Source organism: Pseudopodoces humilis, chromosome 18 (assembly GCF_049639895.1).
Source record: "Pseudopodoces humilis isolate 2021_Gansu_Grassland_sample_001 chromosome 18, ASM4963989v1, whole genome shotgun sequence".
In the NCBI taxonomy this organism is placed as follows: Eukaryota; Metazoa; Chordata; class Aves; order Passeriformes; family Paridae; genus Pseudopodoces; species Pseudopodoces humilis.
Window position 1 is genome coordinate 840428 of NC_142217.1, and position 19000 is coordinate 859427.

The 19000-nt window shown below is 50.8% G+C and overlaps 2 protein-coding genes across 2 annotated transcripts in view; both read left to right on the forward strand.

Moving 5' to 3' along the window:
• The window catches only part of LOC148182877 (serine/threonine-protein kinase pim-1-like), a 10708-nt gene extending 3624 nt beyond the window's left edge, over positions 1-7084 (forward strand). Inside the window, exons 3-7 of the mRNA XM_088064230.1 lie at positions 4883-5160; positions 5297-5347; positions 5551-5917; positions 6545-6721; positions 6978-7084. Of these exons, the coding sequence (XP_087920356.1) occupies positions 4883-5160; positions 5297-5347; positions 5551-5917; positions 6545-6721; positions 6978-7084 (980 nt within the window). The remainder of the gene's footprint in view (positions 1-4882; positions 5161-5296; positions 5348-5550; positions 5918-6544; positions 6722-6977) is intronic.
• LOC102111241 (uncharacterized) overlaps positions 1-19000 on the forward strand; it is a 194726-nt gene that overhangs the window by 130125 nt on the left and 45601 nt on the right. The window lies entirely within an intron of this gene.

The window sequence follows — 19000 nt, forward strand, 5'->3', positions numbered from 1 at the left end:
AATCCCTCAAAATTCTACAAAACTCCCACAAAATCTCCCCAGTATCCTACAAAATTCAAGAAAAATCCCACCAAATTGCAGAAAAATCCCATACAATTCATTAAATGTTCTCAAAACCTCACTAAATTCCAGAAACATCCCAGAATATCTAAACAAATTCCCACAAAATCAAAGAAAATACCTCAAAATTCTTCATGTCTCCTCAAAATCCCTCAAAATTCTACAAAACTCCCACAAAATCTCCTCAATATCCTACAAAGTTCAAGAAAAATCCCACTAAATTGCAGAAAAATCCCACAAAATTGCAGAAAAATCCCATACAAATCATTAAATTTTCTGAAAACCCCACCAAATTCCAGTAACATCCCACAAAATCTCCACAAAATTCCAAAGAAGCTAAGAAAAATCCCTCACAATTCTTCAAGTCTCCTCAAAATCCCACCAAATTCAAGAAAAATCCCACCAAATTGCAGAAAAATCCCACACTATTCATTAAATGTTCTGAAAACCCCAGCAAATTCTAGAAACATCCCACCAAATATCCACAAAATACCAAAGCTAAGAAAAATCCCTCACAATTCTTCAAGTCTCCACAAAATCCCACAGAATTTCAAAAAATACCATACAATGCATTAAATGTTCTGAAAACCCCTGCAAATTCCAGAAACTTCCCACCACATCTACACAAATTTCCACAAAATCTATGAAAAATCACTCATAATTCTTCATGTCTCCACAAAATCCCACAAAACTCCAGAAAAAACTCCAACAAAATTTCCGAAAGCTTCTCAAAACCCTACCAAATTCCAGTAACATCCCACACAACCCCCACTAATTTCCACAAAATCTAAAAAAATACCTCAAAATCCATCATGTCTCCTCAAAATCCCTCAACATTCCACAAAAAAAATCCCACACAATTCATTAAATGTTCTGAAAACCCCACCAAAATTGCAGAAACATCCCACCAAATTGCCGCAAAATCCCACAAAATCTCAGAAAAATCCCTCACTGTTCTTCCAGTATCCTCAAAAACCCTCAAGATTGCAGAAAAAAATCCCGCAAAATTCCCTAAAACTTCCCAAAACCCTACCAAATTCCAGAAACATCCCACAAAATCCAGACAAAATTCCACAAAATTCCCAAAAAATCCCCCAAAATGGCAGAAATCTCCTCAAAACCCCAGCAAATTCTAGAAACACCCCACCAAATCTCCACAAAATACCAAAGCTAAGAAAAATCCCTCATAATTCTTCAAGTCTCCACAAAATCCCACAGAATTTCAAAAAATACCATACAATGCATTAAATGTTCTGAAAACCCCTGCAAATTCCAGAAACTTCCCACCACATCTACACAAATTTCCACAAAATCTAAGAAAAATCCCTCATTAATCTTCAAGTCTCCACAAAATCCCTCAACATTCCACAAAAAAATCCCACACAATTCATTAAATGTTCTGAAAAGCCCAACAAATTCCAGAAACATCCCACAAAACCCCCACTAATTTCCACAAAATCTAAAAAAATACCTCAAAATCCATCATGTCTCCTCAAAATCCCTCAACATTCCACAAAACTTTCATAAAAACTCCTCAATTTCCTACAAAATTGCAGAAAAATCCCACACAATTCCATAAATGTTCTGAAAACCCCACCAAATTCCAGAAACACCCCACCAAATCTCCACCAAATTCCACAAAATCTAAGAAAAATCCCTCACAATTCTTCAAGGCTCCTCAAAATCCCACAAAATTCAAGAAAAATCCCACACAATTGCGGAGAAATCCCACACGATTCCCATAAATGTCCTGAAAACCCCAACAAATTTCAGAAACATCCCACCAAATCTCCATCAAATTTCAGAAAAATCCCTCACAATTCTTCAAGTCTCCACAAAATCCCTCAAAATTCAAGAAAAATCCCACCAAATTGCAGAAATCTTCTCAAAAGCCCAACAAATTCCAGAAACATCCCACAAAATCGAAACGAATTTCCACAAAATCTAAGAAATACCTCATAATTCTTCAAGTCGCCTCAAAATTCCACAAAACTCCCACAAAATCTCCTCAATATCCTACAAAATTGCAGAAAAATCCCATGAAATTCCCTAAATATTCTCAAAACCCCAACCCAATTCCAGTAACATCCCAGAAAATCCCCACTAATTTCCACAAAACCAAAGAAAATACCTCAAAATTCTTCATGTCTCCTCAAAATCCCACAAAATCCCAGAAAATTCCACAACAGTACAAAAAATCCCACAAAATTCCAGAAACATCCCAGAAAATCTAAACAAATTTCCACAAAATCTCCACAAAATACCTCAAAATCCTTCATGACTCCTCAAAATCCCTCAAAATTCTACAGAACTCCCACAAAATCTCCCCAATATCCTACAAAATTCAAGAAAAATCACACCAAATTCCAAAAAAGTCCCACACAATTCATTAAATGTTCTGAAACCCCCAGCAAATTCTAGAAACACCCCACCAAATCTCAAAAAAATTCCACAAAATCTAAGAAAAATCCCTCAGAATTCTTCAAGTCCCCTCAAAATCCCAAAAATACCATAAAATTCCACAACAGGACAAAAAAATCCCACAAAATTCCAGAAACATCCCACCAAATCCCCACAAAATTCCAAAGAAGCTAAGAAAAATCCCTCAAAATTCTTCAAGTCTCCTCAATATCCTACAAAATTCAAGAAAAATCCCACCAAATTGCAGAAAAGTCCCACAAAATTATTTAATTTACATTTGCCTTGGCAGTTGTAGATCCCGGCTGCTCTTGCCCCTCTTCTGCTTGCCACTTGAATTTTAGCAGTACAGCTGCAATTGCCTCTTTCAATCAGTGCTACCCACTGTGCTTTGGTCACAGGGAACTCAGGATTTTTGTTTCAGGCATCATGATCAGTAGAGATCAAAATGCTCCCAAGTCCCTGAGCACTAAGTCGAGGGGAATTAAAGCCACACAGGTCACATTTGCAGTGCTCAAACACAGCCCTGTTGCTGCTGCTGCTGCTGAAATAGAATCAACTGACAGAGGCCATCACAGAAATTGCCTCTGCAGTGGCAAATAAAATGAAAAAATCCACCAGGAACAGGAAAAAACCACAACTTCCCAACTCACTTCATTGTTTCTTCTGAGCAGCAGAAGAAAAAGGAACAGGGCACCTTTCAGGCAGCTCCACAAGCTCAGGGTTCTCATTTCCTGGGGAATCTGAGATGCAATTGGCCTTGTTAAAAGGATAAAAGCAAAGGGAATGAATTGGGAATTATTAAGAAAAAATGACCCTTCTTACACACAAAGTTCACCAAGTCATTCCCTGCATTTCTCCTTTTCACATTCTTTCTCTCATCCACTGAGAGGTCCAGCTTATCATGTTCTGGTGCTTATCATCAACTGATTGTGCTCTTGATTTCTACCAGTGCAAGAGATGTAGAATCATCTCAACTGAACACAGAAACAAACTCCCTCTGTCAGCCCATCTTCATGTTCCAGATCACTTTCAAGATGTCCATGGGGCTGTTGGAATGATGAGCTCTCCACTGCTGGCTGCAGGCTCTGCAGATTCTTTCTCCACATTCAGCCAGGCTTGTATTCCCCAACAATTCCTGGTAGCCCATCATGTTTTCTTTGGGTAGAAGAGGAACAATGAAAACCTCACCAATGGCACAACTCCCCAGTGCACAAGGAAAAGAAAGAACAAGTTGTCAAGTTCTTCAAATATTTGTCCTGCTTTGCTGCAAGAGTTGTGCTGCACTCACAGTGTGGGAAGCCAAGAGAAGCTGCAGCTGGGGACACATCTTGTGACAGGAGCTGCACCGTGTTCTCCAGGACAGGTTTTTGGAAAGAACAGATGGGACTGGGGAGAAGATTCTGGGAAAACTGAAACAGCTTTTTTAAGAAATGAAAATAAAATCAAAAGAAACAACCAATATGTTTTTCTCTATTTTTCTCTATTTATTTTTATGTTCCCCTTTTCCATCTTGCACTGTTTCTCCATCCCATTCATTCCAAATGGCTCTCACCTCTAAGATCTGAGACTTGGCAAGTTTTAGACACTGTAAAATACCATGAGCTATACCCAGTTTGCCTTCCCCTGTTTTACTTGGAAAGCAATGCTGGAGACACAAGTGCAGTGCTTGGCTCAGGTACAAATTCTGCATTCAGGGAATGTGCTCAGACGGTGTCTGACCCTCAGCAGGGACAAGGCACAGCAGCAGCCAAGGGCATTGCTGTGCCCCTGTGCAGGAGTCCAGACTCTGGCTCTTGGCTCAACAGGGCAAAGTTCCCGTGTTTGGCCAGGCTCAGGGGCTGCCCGGGGAGCGCGGGGCTCGGGGCGGGGCCGAGCGGGCAACGGACAAACGGACACGGGGACAAACGGTCCCGGTGCTTCAGTTGCAGCGGCAGCGGCGGCAGCGGCGGCAGCAGCGGCGGCAGTAGCAGCGAAAGCAGAGAATTAATCAATTTCTGTCTCTCTTCTCCCTCTCCCACTGTCCCGCATCCTCTCCTGATTGCACCCCATCCCCGTCTCCCTTTCCCGGTGTCCCACTCCTCTTCCAGGTTTCCCTCTCCCCGTGCCCGGCCGGGCCATGCCCCCGGTCCGCCCCCGGCCCCGGGCGGGGCTGCCCCGGCCCCGTCCCCGTCCCCGTCCCCGGCCGTCCCTCCGCGGTCTCGCCTCCGCCCAGCTCTGGCTGTGCTGGCGCTGGCGCTGCTGGGCGGGCATCATTGCCTGGGGCTGGGGCGGTATCGCTGCCCTTTGGCTCCGCCTGGCCCGACCCGACCCCGACCCCGACCCCGGCCCCGACCCCGGCCCCGGCCCTGCCTTCGACCCCGGCCCCGGCCCCAGCTCCTCCCCGGGCCCGCGGAGGCCACAGGCGGTGCGCCCGCGCCCGCCGCCCCCGCTGCGGCTCCCCCGGCCCGAGCTCCGCCGCTGTCGCGTTCCAATGAGGGAACGCCTGCGGATGCCCGGCCCGGGGAGGTCGGGGAGCGCTCGGGGGCCGTTCCTGGCCCCGGGCCGAGCACTGACGGCCGCGTCTCTTCCCCAGGGAAGGCGCAGGAGGCCCTGCAGCAGCGGTACCGAGTGGGTTCACTGCTGGGGCGCGGCGGCTTTGGCAGAGTTTTTGCGGCCACGCGACTCTCGGACGGACTCCCGGTGAGCAGAGGGGCCGGCGGCGGGCGGAGGAGGAGGAGGGGGCGGAGGAGGAGGAGGAGGAGAAGGGGCGGAGGAGTAGGATGGGGCTGGACACGGTGGGCGGTGAGCTGAATTCGCTGCTCCCTTTGGCTTGCAGGTGGCCATCAAAAAGGTGCCACGGAACCGCGTCCGGCACTGGGGCGAGCTGGTGAGTGAGCGGGGCCAGCGGCAGAAGCCGGGGCGTGCGGGGCGGGGATGAGCCGGGCCCGGCAGGGTGGGAGCCACCAGGACACCTGGAGGGAGAGCGGGCATGGGGCCAGCGGAGGGCACAGAGCATCCCGGGCTGGCTGAGGGCTTCCCGAGCCCTGGCACGGCCTCAGCCCCACTGACGGCACCGTGCTCCTCCCGCAGCCCGACGGCACCAGCGCACCACTGGAGATAGTGCTGCTGGACAAGGTGTCCACAGGCTTCCCCGGTGTGGTGCAGCTGCTGGAATGGTTTGAGCTCCCCAACACCATCGTGATGGTGCTGGAGCGCCCGGAGCGGTGTCAGGACCTGCGACGTTTCATTCGGGCACGGAGGTTCCTGTCCGAGGAAGAGGCGCGGGAGCTGTTCCAGCAGGTGCTGGCGGCCGTGCGGCACTGCACCAGCTGCGGGGTCCTGCACAGAGATATCAAACCGGAGAACATCTTGGTAGACCTGGACACCGGCGAGGCAAAACTGATCGACTTCGGCTGTGGCACCTACCTGCAGGACACAGCCTACACTCAATTTGCAGGTGAGCCCACACAGGGGCAGGCTCCTGGTCCTGGCATCTCCTGGCCCAACCTGGGTGTGGCAGCAGGGATTCTCCCTTTGGCTGCCAGTCAGAGGTCTGTGTCTTCAGCCAAGTTGCTTTTGAGCAGGGCTGGGTGGGGACCCATCTTCCATCCCTGCTGGCAGCCTTTGCCTGCCACTCTGCCCAGGACTGGGGCTGGGGCAGCCAGCCTGACAAAACCCCCATGGTTGGGGGTAGCACAGACGGGGTGGCAGAACCTGTGCACCAGCTGGTTTGGTGTGCAGGTGAGAATGGGCTTGGACTGCTCTGCTCACCTGGTTTGCTTTGGTTCAAGATATTTTTTGGGCAATGCCAGCAGGGAGGATGTGGGTGTGGTTTTTCCCCAGCACTGAGTGGGTATTTCCCTTTGTGTGTCATGGTCAGGCCTTGCCAGGGTTTCAGCTGCACTCTTCCAACACCAGTGGCTTCTTTTCCAACCCCAAGTTTGTACCCAAGTCCCAGGTGCTGGCGAGAGGGCAGCAGGTCACCCCATGTGCCACTGGGGCAGCCCCCACATGCCCATGGATGCTGGGGTCAGGCTCTGGGAGCAGCAGCATCCCCCTGATGAGCTCCATCCATATTCCATAGGAACACCGTCATACAGCCCCCCGGAATGGAACGACTTCGGGTGGTACCATGGCGAGGCAGCGACCGTCTGGTCCCTGGGCATCCTGCTGCACGAGATGGTCTGCGGGGAGCACCCTTTCAGGAGGGGCAGGAACATCAGATGGGGCCAGCTCCCGCTGCCACAACGGCTCTCCCAAGGTGGATCCTCATCTCTGGGCACGGGGGGAACACCAGTGTTGGGAGACAGCAGCGGGCTCGTGAGCATCCCGCTCTGGCAGCTGCTGAGGAGGTGGCACATGTCCTGCTCTCCTGCTCTCCTCCAAAACAAAAAATTGATGGGAAAGTTTAGGCCCAGCTCTGAGCACATCCAGCGTGGCCTGGGCACGGGAATAGTGGGGCAAAGCAGACAGGAGCCTTCTCCAACTGACCAGTGGTTTGTGGTTTCTCTCCCCAGACTGCCAAATCCTGATCAGGTGGTGTTTATCCCTGAACTCCTTGGACAGGCCCTCATTAGAAGACCTGTCCTGTGATCCCTGGGTGCAGGATATTCATCAGCCCTAGAAGAAGGGAGAGAGCCACAGGCACAGTGATGCAGGGACCTGGTAAGTTACAGCTCCACACATGCCCTGGCAATCAGCAGCAAAGAAACCCAGACTTTTTTGTCCTGCCTGTGTCACTGCACTGGGCTCATCAAATGGGAACACACAGCCCTTGTGCTGGAGCTGAGCTGCTCTGCCCAGCACTGGTGGGCACCATCTGAGCTGGTTTTGCTTGTCCTGCTTCACTGACAGCCGGGCCCTGGGCAGAACCCTGACAGCCTGGTGTCACCCCAGGGCAGAAGGAGCCCCTGGAGAAGCTGTACCAGGTGGGGCTGCTGCTGCTGCTGGAGACATGGAGGACAACAGCAAGGATGACAACCTCTTCCTCCACCTGGCCAGCGGGAGCTGGCGATGATGGACTTTGATTCTGGCACCTTCTTCAAAGCCAGGCTCCACAGAGAATTTTCAGGTAAGTCCAGACCCAGGGGGATGCTCCCAGATTTGTGCATTGGCCGGCAACCAAAGGTTTCCCCTTTGCTGGGGCAGATGCAACTGATTCCTCAGTGGCTGCCCAGCTGGTTTTTGGCAGGGCTGGGGACGTGGGCTGGGGTGGTTACGAAATGGGAGTGGGATCCTGGCCCTGCCAACAGCCCCCAGCACCCACCGTGCCCCGGGCTGGGGCTGGGGCAGCCAGCCCGACACAAACAAACCCCCATGGCAGGAGCACAGGTGGGACTCCAGAACCTGAGCACGGCTGCTTTGCTGTGCAGGCAAGGAAGGGCTTGGGCTGCTCCACTCCCCTGCTTTGCTTTGGGATCACCGTGATTTTGGGGGACAGTGCAGGGGGGAAGGGAGAAAGCATGGGCTTCCCTCACCCGTGGGTGGGTTTTTCCCCAGAATGTAGGGGTTGGGCCTTCCTCAAGCTCCTGACAGACATAAGATTTTTTACCATTTTTTCTTGTTTCCCCTTTTTGTCTGTAACCTATTTTCATTAATTTGTTGTTTGTTTTTCTAAAGGAAGCGTTCTAGGTGGGGTCCAGTCTGGATCAGGAAGTGCTTGGGACCAGCTGTGGCGTGGATGGGCCGTGCCCTTGGAGAAGACTGAGGACATCGTTTGGGACCAGCTTTTCTTCTGGCAGCGGATGGTGTGAGGTGGGTCCTCATCTCCTTGGCATGGGTGGGACAAGAGCTTTTGGGAGATGGCAGCGGGCACAGGAGCATCCCGCTCTGGGCAGCTGCTGAGGGGCTGGATCTGCCGTGGCTGGCTGCAGGCTGGGCACATGTCCTGCCCTCCTGCTCTGCTCCCAAAGGCAGCAGTGATGGGCAGCTTTGGGCCCAGCTCTGAGCACGGCCAGCATGGCCTGGGCACCGCGGCTGGCTGGGACAAGGGGACAGGAGCCTTCAGCTGACGGGCGGTTTCTGGTTTCTCTCCTTGCAGCCGGGCTCTGCGGATGCTGAGGCTGCTCTGGGCTCTGCCAGGGCTCTGCTGGGCTCAGCACCGGGCCGGGATCAGCCAAAGAAGAAACGGTGTGACCTGCAGCAGAGACTTGAGCATTTTGGCAATGCAGCTCAAGTCTGCAGAGTGTCCACCTCCAAGGGAAAACATGACACCTCCCAAAAATTAAACTTGTTCCATAACTTCTGAAATGAAATCCATCTGGGATGACCCCAAATGACATTTTTCATCTTGCTCAAGCTGTAGCTCAGCCCTTCTCTGAACAGTTGTGTCCCCACACCTGCCTTTTACTTCACAACTGCTCCCTCCTTTCCCCCAGTGAGTTCCCAGCCCATCACAGTCTCCATCACACTGCAGCCTTCCTTGATGCCCCTCACCACGAGGAAGGCCAAGCCCCAGTCTCAGGGACTCATCCTGTCAGTGGCTGAAGAGCAGCAATGTCTGTCTGTGCCAGGGGCTCTTGGATGTCTCTGTATCCATGGACAGAAGGGTCTGTCTGTGCCAGGGGCTCTTGGATGTCTCTGTATCCATGGACAGAAGGGTCTGTCTGTGCCAGGGGCTCTTGGATGTCTCTGTATCCATGGACAGAAGGTCTGTCCTTGCAAAGGTTTCCATAATATCTTGGTACCCATGGGTATGAAATGAACACAGAGAGTGAAAGTGTCAGTCACGTTGTTTGCACACTCCTTCCTTTCCATACAAGACACATCCATGCACACCCCCACGTACAGATATATTAAAAGGATAGGGATGGATAGAGATTTCCCACAGAGCTCTCACTTTGGCATAACTCACCTTGTAAGCCATGGCCAGGGGATTTTTTCCCCAGCTCTGTGTCAGTAGGTGTCCAAGAGCTGAAGGGAACAGCATTTAGAAGCAGTTTCAGGATTTCTAGGCAGGAAAGGGAGCTGACAACCATCCACATAACTCACCATATTCGTCGGGATGGGCTGCTGGTTCTTTAGGAATATGGCACAATGGAGACACGAGACTTGGGATAATCCCAGCTCTCTGTGGATCTGTGCAAAGGTGGAGCAGCAGAAACACCTTGTGTCTTCTTTGGGGACACAAGGTCCAAGGAGCTGGGGTGGCAGAGCGTGACCTGGGCTGGTGGCAGGTGAAGTCCCATTTCCTGACATCCCGGAGTGGCACAGGACAAAGCTCCAAGCAGCCACAGCCCCACTGAGGAAGTCCTTGGAGTGCTGCACATCCCATAGGAAAAGCTGCATTCACTCAGGCCATTGGGATTTATCACTTCCATTTGCAACACTTTAGGTCCAAGTTTCAAACTGCAAAATTTTTACACTCAAGACACAGTCATGAAGAACATGTATTTCAATTTCCTATTCCTTTAACTGCAGTGTAAAATATCTTAATATTGGAAAACATCCATCAAATCTGTAAAGGAAGGCAGCTAATGGATCCTTTCCACTAGCATGTGTACAAACTAAGTAACTAAAATCAAAGCTGAGTTCTCTTTTTCAAAAGATCAGTTACCTCTTTCTTACTCCAGAGTTATAGAAGATTTTTCAGTACACATTTGAGGGTAACTTTTATCTTCCATATTTTTTTCGTATTTATTTTTTGTTTTTTTGTTTTTTTTTTGTTTGTTTGTTTTTTTACAGAAAGCATGTCCTAGAAAAGGCATGTCCTTTGCTCCTGGTTCCCGTGTGGAGCAGCTCCCTTCCCGCTGGCTGAGCTGCTCAGGCAGAGCCCGGCAGCTCCTGGCCCTGCAGGGCTGAGGCTTTTCCCCGTTGCTGGGCACAGACTGATGGAGCAGCACTGCTGAACACGGGCACACGCAGAGGGAGCAGAGCAGCTGCCTTTGCCCACCTGAAGCTCCAAGGCCAAACTCTGAGCAGGCACGGCTGGAAGAGACTCGCAGGCTCCCTGTTGGCTCTGCTGCCCCACTTGTGCCCGGCCCAGCTCTGCGTGAGGCAGAGGGAGAACAAGGGGCAGCTCCCTCCCAGCCCCAGCCCAGGGACCCCTCCAGCCCCGGGCCTTGGGCCACTGTCAGCACCCGCTGCTCCAGCCACCGCTTCTGCTGGCACTGACAGCAACAACCAAACTGGGGCTGGTCCCGAGGGAGCAGCAGCAGTGCCTGGATCTGATCCCTCAGTCTGGGGCAGCCCCCTGGGGGAACAGAGGGCACAGCAAGAGGGACAAAACCGGTCAGGGACAGAGACTGGGAAGAGCCAGAGCTGGGAGCAGGAACAGCTGCTTCATTGCACTCTTGGAGAAAGCTCTGGGCTGGGTCAAAGCACTGAAAGGTGTGAAAGGCAGAGAGGAGGCCACACCAAACAATGCTCCTGTTTTCACACTTTCCTGTAATAAATGGAAATGATTCGTGCTAACTAAATTGTAACTATTTGGAAAGTTATTCTTAGGAGCAATCAAGGGAATTGGTGTTACAAGGCAGATGTACCCCTCTACAGATGTTAGATGTTAAAATTAAGGTACAGAATGTAGTTTTGAGATAAGAAATGTCCTAAGACAAAATCAACCTTGAGATGGATAAAGTTGGAACGACTTTAGGCACAGGGCCTAAAAATTATAAAATATAAGACTAATTAGTGGAGCACAATGCTCACTTACATAACACAACACTTAGTACTCACACACAGCCTGTAAGGTTATCCAGAGGACAATGAGGATGAGTGTAAGCCTTCATCCAAAATACCACCAAAAGAAGACTGAAGACCCCTAGCAACAAGTGAAGCATGCACCATGAAGAACAGTGATGTAAAATTTAAAAATTGGAAGTAGGGGGAAACTTATGGGAAATATCATGAATGAATATGTATAAGCATACAGTATATAAATTTAGTTTGAATTGCTTTGTTTTGTACTTGAAGTGGGGTGAGAAGCCCTCCCCATACCCCAGTCACTCTTGCTTATGCTTTAATCATATTTACGGGTAAGCTATTGTCATGGGTTGACTTTACCTGTAAGATAGTTTTGAGAGCTAAGGATGTTGAAACTACAGGTGACTGATGGGAGTCTTTTCTCCTGACCAATTATCGGTCATTTCTGGGAATTGGCAGCAGTTTTGACCATTGGAAAGTGGGATCAACCTGTGAACACCTCCTTAAGATGTAAAGTCAGAGCACTCTTGCTCTCTTTGTGTTTCTGGCCTCTGACAAGGTAACAAGGTTCTCTCTTAGCTCCCCCCCCTTCCAGGCCGGACAGAGGGGGGGTGGGGGGTGGGGGGGAGAAGCAGAGCTGGCCAGCTCGGCTTAGTTTTCAATTTCTGCTGCTGGACTGAAACCTGACACCATGATCTCTTGCAGATTTTTTAAGACTTTAATTCTTTTACTACCTGGATAAAATGTACAGATTACTCTTTTTTCCCAGAAAGACAGAGAAAGAGAGACAATCAACATGAAGAAGACATCATAAAACCACCAAAAACAGTGAGGAAAAGAGTTAAGTTTTAAATGGGGAAGAGAGAATAAGGAGATGCTTTACAAGCTGAAATACCTTTCTGTTAAAACTATGGAGATGGACAATAGTAATTTAAAAAGACTCCTTTAATTCATGACAGAGTATATTGGGAGGATTGGAGTGTTCAAAGTGTGGATTTTGAGCAAAAGAGAGAGTAATTGTGATACAGTGAGGTGCTGGAACAGAGTGGAGCGAAGATTTGAGGCCTTGAGGGCAATGAGAAAACTGTTTCCAGGGAAGCTCACAGAAACAGATGAAGAAAACTTTTGCTTTTGAATAACTCATCCTTAAAATGACATCCCTAGACTCATGGCCCATACACACCTCAGAGTGATGTGAAATGGGAGGAGAAAACTAATGACAGATTTCTGGGCAGCTGGCATCAGAGAAATAGAAAACTATAACAGAAATCGTTTTCTTGTGAGAAACTCCATAGATTAGCAGAAAGAAACTTATGTTTCTCTACAAAGACTGGTGAAAAGACTGTAGCAAGAATTGGGACTGTTTTTAACCACCAAAGTTCTAAAGTTTTTTGTCTCTATGTTGTCACGTGTACAAAAGAATGGTCAAGTAGTGGGGGATAAAAGGGTTTTCTAGAAGTTTATTCTGGTGTTCTTATTCTTGTAGTTCGTTAATAAACTTCCTTTATTCCTTTTTAAGTTTTATGCCTGTTTTGCTCTTGCTCTAATCCATATCTCACAGCAAGAAATAAGTAATTTTTTTTTTAGTTACTGGTTTAAAACCACAACAACATCAATCAAGGATTCAAAGAACACCAAGTATAAACTCAGAAACAAAGGACTGTATCAAGTGAAAACATTTGCACTTATAGTGAAGTGAAAATGCTTTCAAAGGGGGGAATGATAGTAAAAGGTTCTAAAATCTTAGAAAATTCGGGGACTTAGAAAGAAAGTTAGGTTTGGTAAGCCCTGGGAAAAGTAGGCCCTGGGAAAGGTTAGGCCTTGTGCTTGTTAAAGATCAGGTCAAACTGCACCTGTATAATCAGTAGATGATAAATGATACAATTGTTAGATGTGATTAGATATATTTATTGTTTAAAGAACACGAGGAACGATGTTGGGGGACTAAGGGGGGATCACAAGAAATCCATGCTTGGGTAAAAACAATGCATACAATAGAACATTGTAAGTTTAATAATTAATATGTAAGTTGCATAATGATAGAGTATAAAATATGTTCAACTCAAAACCAAATCGGGTCAGATTTGGGTATGTGTACCCCTGACACCCAGAGCTCTTCAATAAAGCACCTTCATATAATCATTCGTGATTATGTGTGTTCCTGAACACTAACAGGATGGCAGAAAGACACCGGGGTGACGGAGAGACGGCAGCAGCCCCGAGCCATCTTGGCTTTTTTCACCCTTTGTCCTGCCCTTAGGAACAGAGGAAAGGGGAAGGTACAGGGAGGTATACACCAAAAAAAAAAAAAAAGGAACTTCACAGAAGACAAAAACAGTCCACCAGAAGAATCATACTGTCCATAATCGCCCATAATGTTAATATAATCGTCCATAATGTTAATATAATCGTTCATAATGTTAATATCATCCATAATACATCTTGTTGGGTGATGTAAGGTGTTTGTCCCAGCGTCTGGTCTCGGCTCCCACACCTCCGTAAGCCCTTTTCTTCCCCATGCCTCTGAGGCACTCCCAACCCAGCCTTCCTGCCAGGTACTCTCGAGTCTTCTTTTCTTAGGCGGGAGTCTCGCCGGCTCTCAAGCCATCAGCCGGGGACTTACGAGGTGTCCATGGAGCTGGGTCCTGCTGTTCTCTTGCTTCACTGGATGCCACGCAATCTCTCACCATATGTTGCAGTCAGCAACCTCAGGATCTCGTCCAGGGAAGCAGCAGGATTCTGGGGACCAGCATCAAACACCAACCGAGACGGGCTCCCGGTTCACAAAACCATTTATTCAGCATGGGAACAAAGTCAGGTCCAGAACAGAGAGCCCCGAACAGAGGCACAGCAGGGGTTTTTGAGGGACAGAACTCTCAAGGGTTTCCACCTTTGAGGGTGGAGTTCAGGGTCAGGGACCAGTAGAAGCACACCAAGGGAGAACCCCTCAGGGACTCAAACTCAATCAGAACACCTGGGCCGCCCTTCTCAAGGGCTTTGGGGTGGGACAATATAACTCTTTGTCTCCCTGAGGCTGCTGCCACACCACTATAATATTTTTTCCCCTGATCTATCATGCTGAGCACCATGCAAGGCTGTAGAGAGGTCAAGACAACCTCTGCTTTTAAAACTCTGCCCTGCAGCTATTCCTTACGGTGCTGTCAGCAGGGAAGATATTTTGTCTTCTAAAACCTTACTTCTGATAGTTTTTCCATCTGAAAACTATCTGGGCCAGGGGCAGCACCCAGGGACCTGCCCTGCCTGGGGGAACTTATAACTGGATCTTCTAACTAAGTATCAGAAACAAGGGCACACACTCTGTATTCCAGACTCCAACATTTTATTCTTATTCTTAATTTTCCATGTTTTAAGTACTACTTCATCTACTTCAGCTTCTACCTCTTCTTCCTAATATTCCTATTCTTATTCTTTATCATTTTTTGGTTTCTGGAGGGTCTTATACAGGTTTTAGTCGGGGGGGGGGGGGTGTTGGGGTTTTTTTTCTTTCCTACTACTACTTCCTAAACACAACTTTCTTTTCTTTTGTTAGAATTGTGTGTGTTGCAGTCCAGCAGGCCGCCGTCGTGTCCTGGGAGCATCACCTCCTGTCTGTGTCCATTCCTCATGGCCAAAGTGCCACAGGATCAGCAAAGTCCTTTCCGAAGGAGAGGAAATGGCCTTGGAGTCCAGCAGGGAGGAGCTGGAGCCAGTGTCCCTGCAAAGGGCCAAGAGCCGTGTGGCTGTGGCCCTCGGGGACCCGGTGCAGGGGTGCCACTGGCGGTGCCAGGCTGCCGCCGGGAGCCGATGACTTTCCAGGTGCCTTCCCGGCCGGACGATGGGCCGGGATGCGGCGCTGAGCCCCGGCAGCGAGGGTCCCCCTTCGGGTGCCGCTTTGGGCTGCCGTGTGCCCTCGGGGAGCCGCCCCGGAGGTGCCGCAGAGCGGCCGGGGCTGACTCGGCCCGCAGGGCCAGCGCAGGCCGGGGCAGCCCGTGTGGCTCCCTCGGGGCGCCGGGCAGGCCGCGGGGCAGCCGCCATCTGCAGCCCAGCGCTGCTGGCAGCGGGCGCTGATCCTGTGGCTGTGCCGCCAGGCAGGGGCAGCGGAACAGCCCCCGCAGCCCCCGCAGCCCCCGCAGTGCCCGCAGCACCCGCCTCAAGAGCGAGCGGCCTTTCCTGTGGGGAAGCGGCTGCCCAGGAGAAGAGACATCTTCCACCGTGGCTTGGGCTGCCAGAGGGCCAGGCCTGGCACAGAGTTGCTCTTGTGGGCACAGCTCGGGCTCCTGGCACTCCACCCAAGCTTCTCGAGGGACAGGCAGCAGGATTCCCTCTTGGGCTAAATCTGCCAGTCTCTGCTGCCTGGCCTCTTCTCCTTCCTCGTGCAGCTCCAGGACGCTCACCTCATCCCAGTCATCGTCCTCCCGCTGCCAGGGCTTGAGCTGGCTGCACAGGATGTCGCAGTATTCCCTGCTGTCCTGAGCCAGCTCTCCATCACTGTCATCATCCCAGCTGGACCTGGAGGATTTTCTCTTTGCTTTGCCTCCAGTCACCTCCTGGCCATCCTGGGACAGCTCTTGCTTGCGGCAAGCTTCCCAGTCCAAGAGTGCCCGGCGGCTCGTGCCTTCTCCTGGGGACAGCCGCTGCTCAGGAGATTCTTCCCAATCTGAGAATTCCTGACAGTGATCGCTGTCCGCCTGCCACGGCTCCTGCTCCCTGCACTCGTCCCACTCGGAGACAACTGGGGAGGGCTCTTGCTCCCTGCCCTCATCCCAGTCCCGGAAATGCCAGTAGCTCCCCCATACTTGGACCAGCTCTTGCTCAAGGCCTTCATCCCACTCAGAGAGCTCCTGGCAGCTATGGGCTTCTCCTGGGGACAGCTGTGGCTCAGTGCAGGCTTCCCCTGGAGTCCCTTGCTGGAACTTGTTCATTTCTCCTGGGCAGAGCTCTGCCTCTTCCTCAGCGCAGGACTCCACGGCTCCTCTCCTCCCTCTGCTTGCCCTCTCAGCCTCCTCCTGCTGCTCCCTCAAGGCCTGGGCTCTCTGTGAGCCGGGCCAGGGCCTGGGGGGCTGGGACTTGGGCTTCGCCTTCTCCTCCTCCGTGCCTGCAGTCCTCTGGCACACACAGGTACCTGGACACAGCCACTGTCCTGGGACTGACCCAGGCCCCACAAGCCCTTTATATACCCCCCAGCCGGGGCGGGGCTCTGCCATGTCACAATGGACTTTGGGCACCGCAAGGTCCCGCGTCACCACGGCCCCTGACGCACCCTGCCTGTGTCACAAAGGCCACCCCAGCACCCCGTGCCTGTGTCACAAAGGGCACCCCAGCACCCCGTGCCTGTGTCACAAAGGGCACCCCGGCACCCCTTCAACAGCCCAAGGCACCAGGAGCGGCCTGGAGCAGCCCAGGCCTTGGGGGATTGCTGCCCCTTCTTCTGAGCCGCTCCTTCAAATGATCAGGAGTGGCTGGGGCCAAGTGAAGGTGCAAAAGGAGACCGTGTGTGTCTTCCTTTGAAAGACAGGGGCCTGCTAAGGGAGGCAGGAGGCTCCTTTGCAATGGAAATGTAAACTCCCTCGCTCCCAATTATTATCCCTTTGAAAGGCACTCTCTGGCAAAGATAGGAGGACAGGAAGAACAGTTTGTGCTGCTTTTGCATGAATTGCTATTTGGTGAGCAGGGAAGAAGCCCCCCATGGAAATGATTTTACTGAGAGGAGCTGCTAAGCAAGAGCTGCCTCTGTGCCAAGCAAAATCCAAGAGCTGGCTAGCTGTGGGAACTGACTACCTATTAAAGCATTTAAAAAGCTGGATCCACCTCTGTGAGATTGACATTTTGCAGACAGGCAAGCCCGGGAAATCTCTCTCTTGCTTCCACCTTTGAGGAGGTACCCGGCTGCCGGTCGGGCCGGGCCCCGCTGCACTGCGGCCCTTGCAGTCGTGCTGACAGTGGCCACAACAATCCTTAAAACTTCAGGGTCCCCTGACAGCCGGGCAACCGAGGAGGAAATTAAAGGAGCGGGTTCGCTGGAGTCCCCAAAACCAACTGGAATAGGAAAATCAAGTAGGGATGAGGCCCATAAAGCCTGCGCAGCACAGGAGCAAAGTGCAAAGACCAGGACTAGGGGCAGACACAACAATATCTAGGGGAGGTGTGAGGGCGCAGTCTGAGGGCATGGGTCCAGACACAGACTGGGGTTAGAAAGATGCAAAATACTGCGACGAATTGCAACCAATCGGGGGAGAGATCCGGGAAGATTCTAGAAACATAACTTTCAGTGGGGTGACTTGATGAACGTATGAATTGCCATCAAGCCTTTGGCAAGTGCTTCCCAAGGCTTGAACTCAAAGCCTGCTGCTTCAGGGCTGAAGTCTTTCTGGCCCTGTGTCCCAGAAGGGCTGAATCGCACAGGCTCGGCCTGGCGGGGCCGGGCCAGCCCCGGCAGTGACCGGGTGGGGACGGGAGGCTGCGGGACCCCGGTTGAGGCTGGGCCGGACCACGGCTGCTCACACCTTGCCGAGCCTAAGCCGTGCCCCGCTGCCGGCCCCCGCTGAGCTGGAGTCCGCTGGGCTCCGGGAGGAGCTCCGGGTGGGTCCAGGCCCCCTCGGCCACGGCCCCTGCAGCACACGGTAATTGAAAGAAATTGGCCAGGAGACAAGACTCCTGTTTGATGCCTTTGTTAGGATTCAGCTCTTGGGGTGGGGGGGCCCAAGGGATTGCTTGCACCACAGCTGTTCCCACACTGTCAGCTCCAAAGAGGAGACACAATTCAGCTTTGCAGCACACACTGCAGAGCTGGGGCTTCCATCCTCATGAGAGTAGTCAGGGACCTGTTGTTCTGGTTCGCTGTCTAGGGCTGTCAGTCCTTTCCAGTCCTCTTGAGGTCATGGTGATGCAGGAAGATGGTTTCTAAGCAGGCTTAGGTGATGCAGGGAGATAATCTTGCATCATAGCTTGCTCGAATATGTTTCCTTGTTGTTTTATTCCTCTGTTAGCTCGTTGTTTTGGTGTCCTGCATGCCTCAGTTTGTACATTACTCGGTTGCACAGCTTCCTGGGAGTTTCTTTGTTCTAGTGTGGCACAGCATCCATGGGAGTTGCCTTGTTCTGTGGCATACCTTTCTAATGGGTTGCTTTTGTTAGTTTGATTTAACCCCCATGGGGGCAGCTCTGTTACAAGGTAGCAGGGAAGTAAGGGGAAAGGGTACAGGAATGTCTCATAAGAACCTTTAAAACACTTCAGAAACTGGTAAGTAATTAACATTACTAATAACCATCAGAGTAAAAAAGGGGTACAAGGTTTACAAGTGGGATAAGAACATTAACTGTACCTAACTAAACACAGTATTTTAACCAGGGTGGATTTCTTGAGAGATTTTATTCATGACACCTCTCTTCCCCTATTACCTGTACACCATGGGTAGCAAAAGAAAGGTCTTGTGAGACTGTCTATTATAACTATATGCCTATATAATATGCTATATTTATATACATAAGGAAAACAAAAATAAAGGAACAACGCTAGAGAAAAGGAAAATCGCTGCTCTCTCATGTGGCCCCATCAGACAGAGCCTGCCAGATCAGCTCTCTGCAGAGCTCCAGCAGCACAGCCAGCCTAGGCCTGACAGATGAGGCCGTGTCCTCCATGCCCTGCGCAGCTGATCTTGCAGGTTCTCAAAGATGGAATATCGAGCCCTCTCTATTGCCTGTAGGATGTACAGCGTTTGAACTGCTAGGTTTACAATGGCAGGGCTGGTGTCATCCACCATGTTCACAAGGGCTGGAAGAGAGACGGACAGAGCCATGGTCAGATCCCAGACCTGCTGGGGCCCACGGAGAGCCCCCTGCCAGGGCCATCCCAGCTGGCTCTTGCCATGGCCAGCAGGGAGCAGGGACCAAGGGGATCA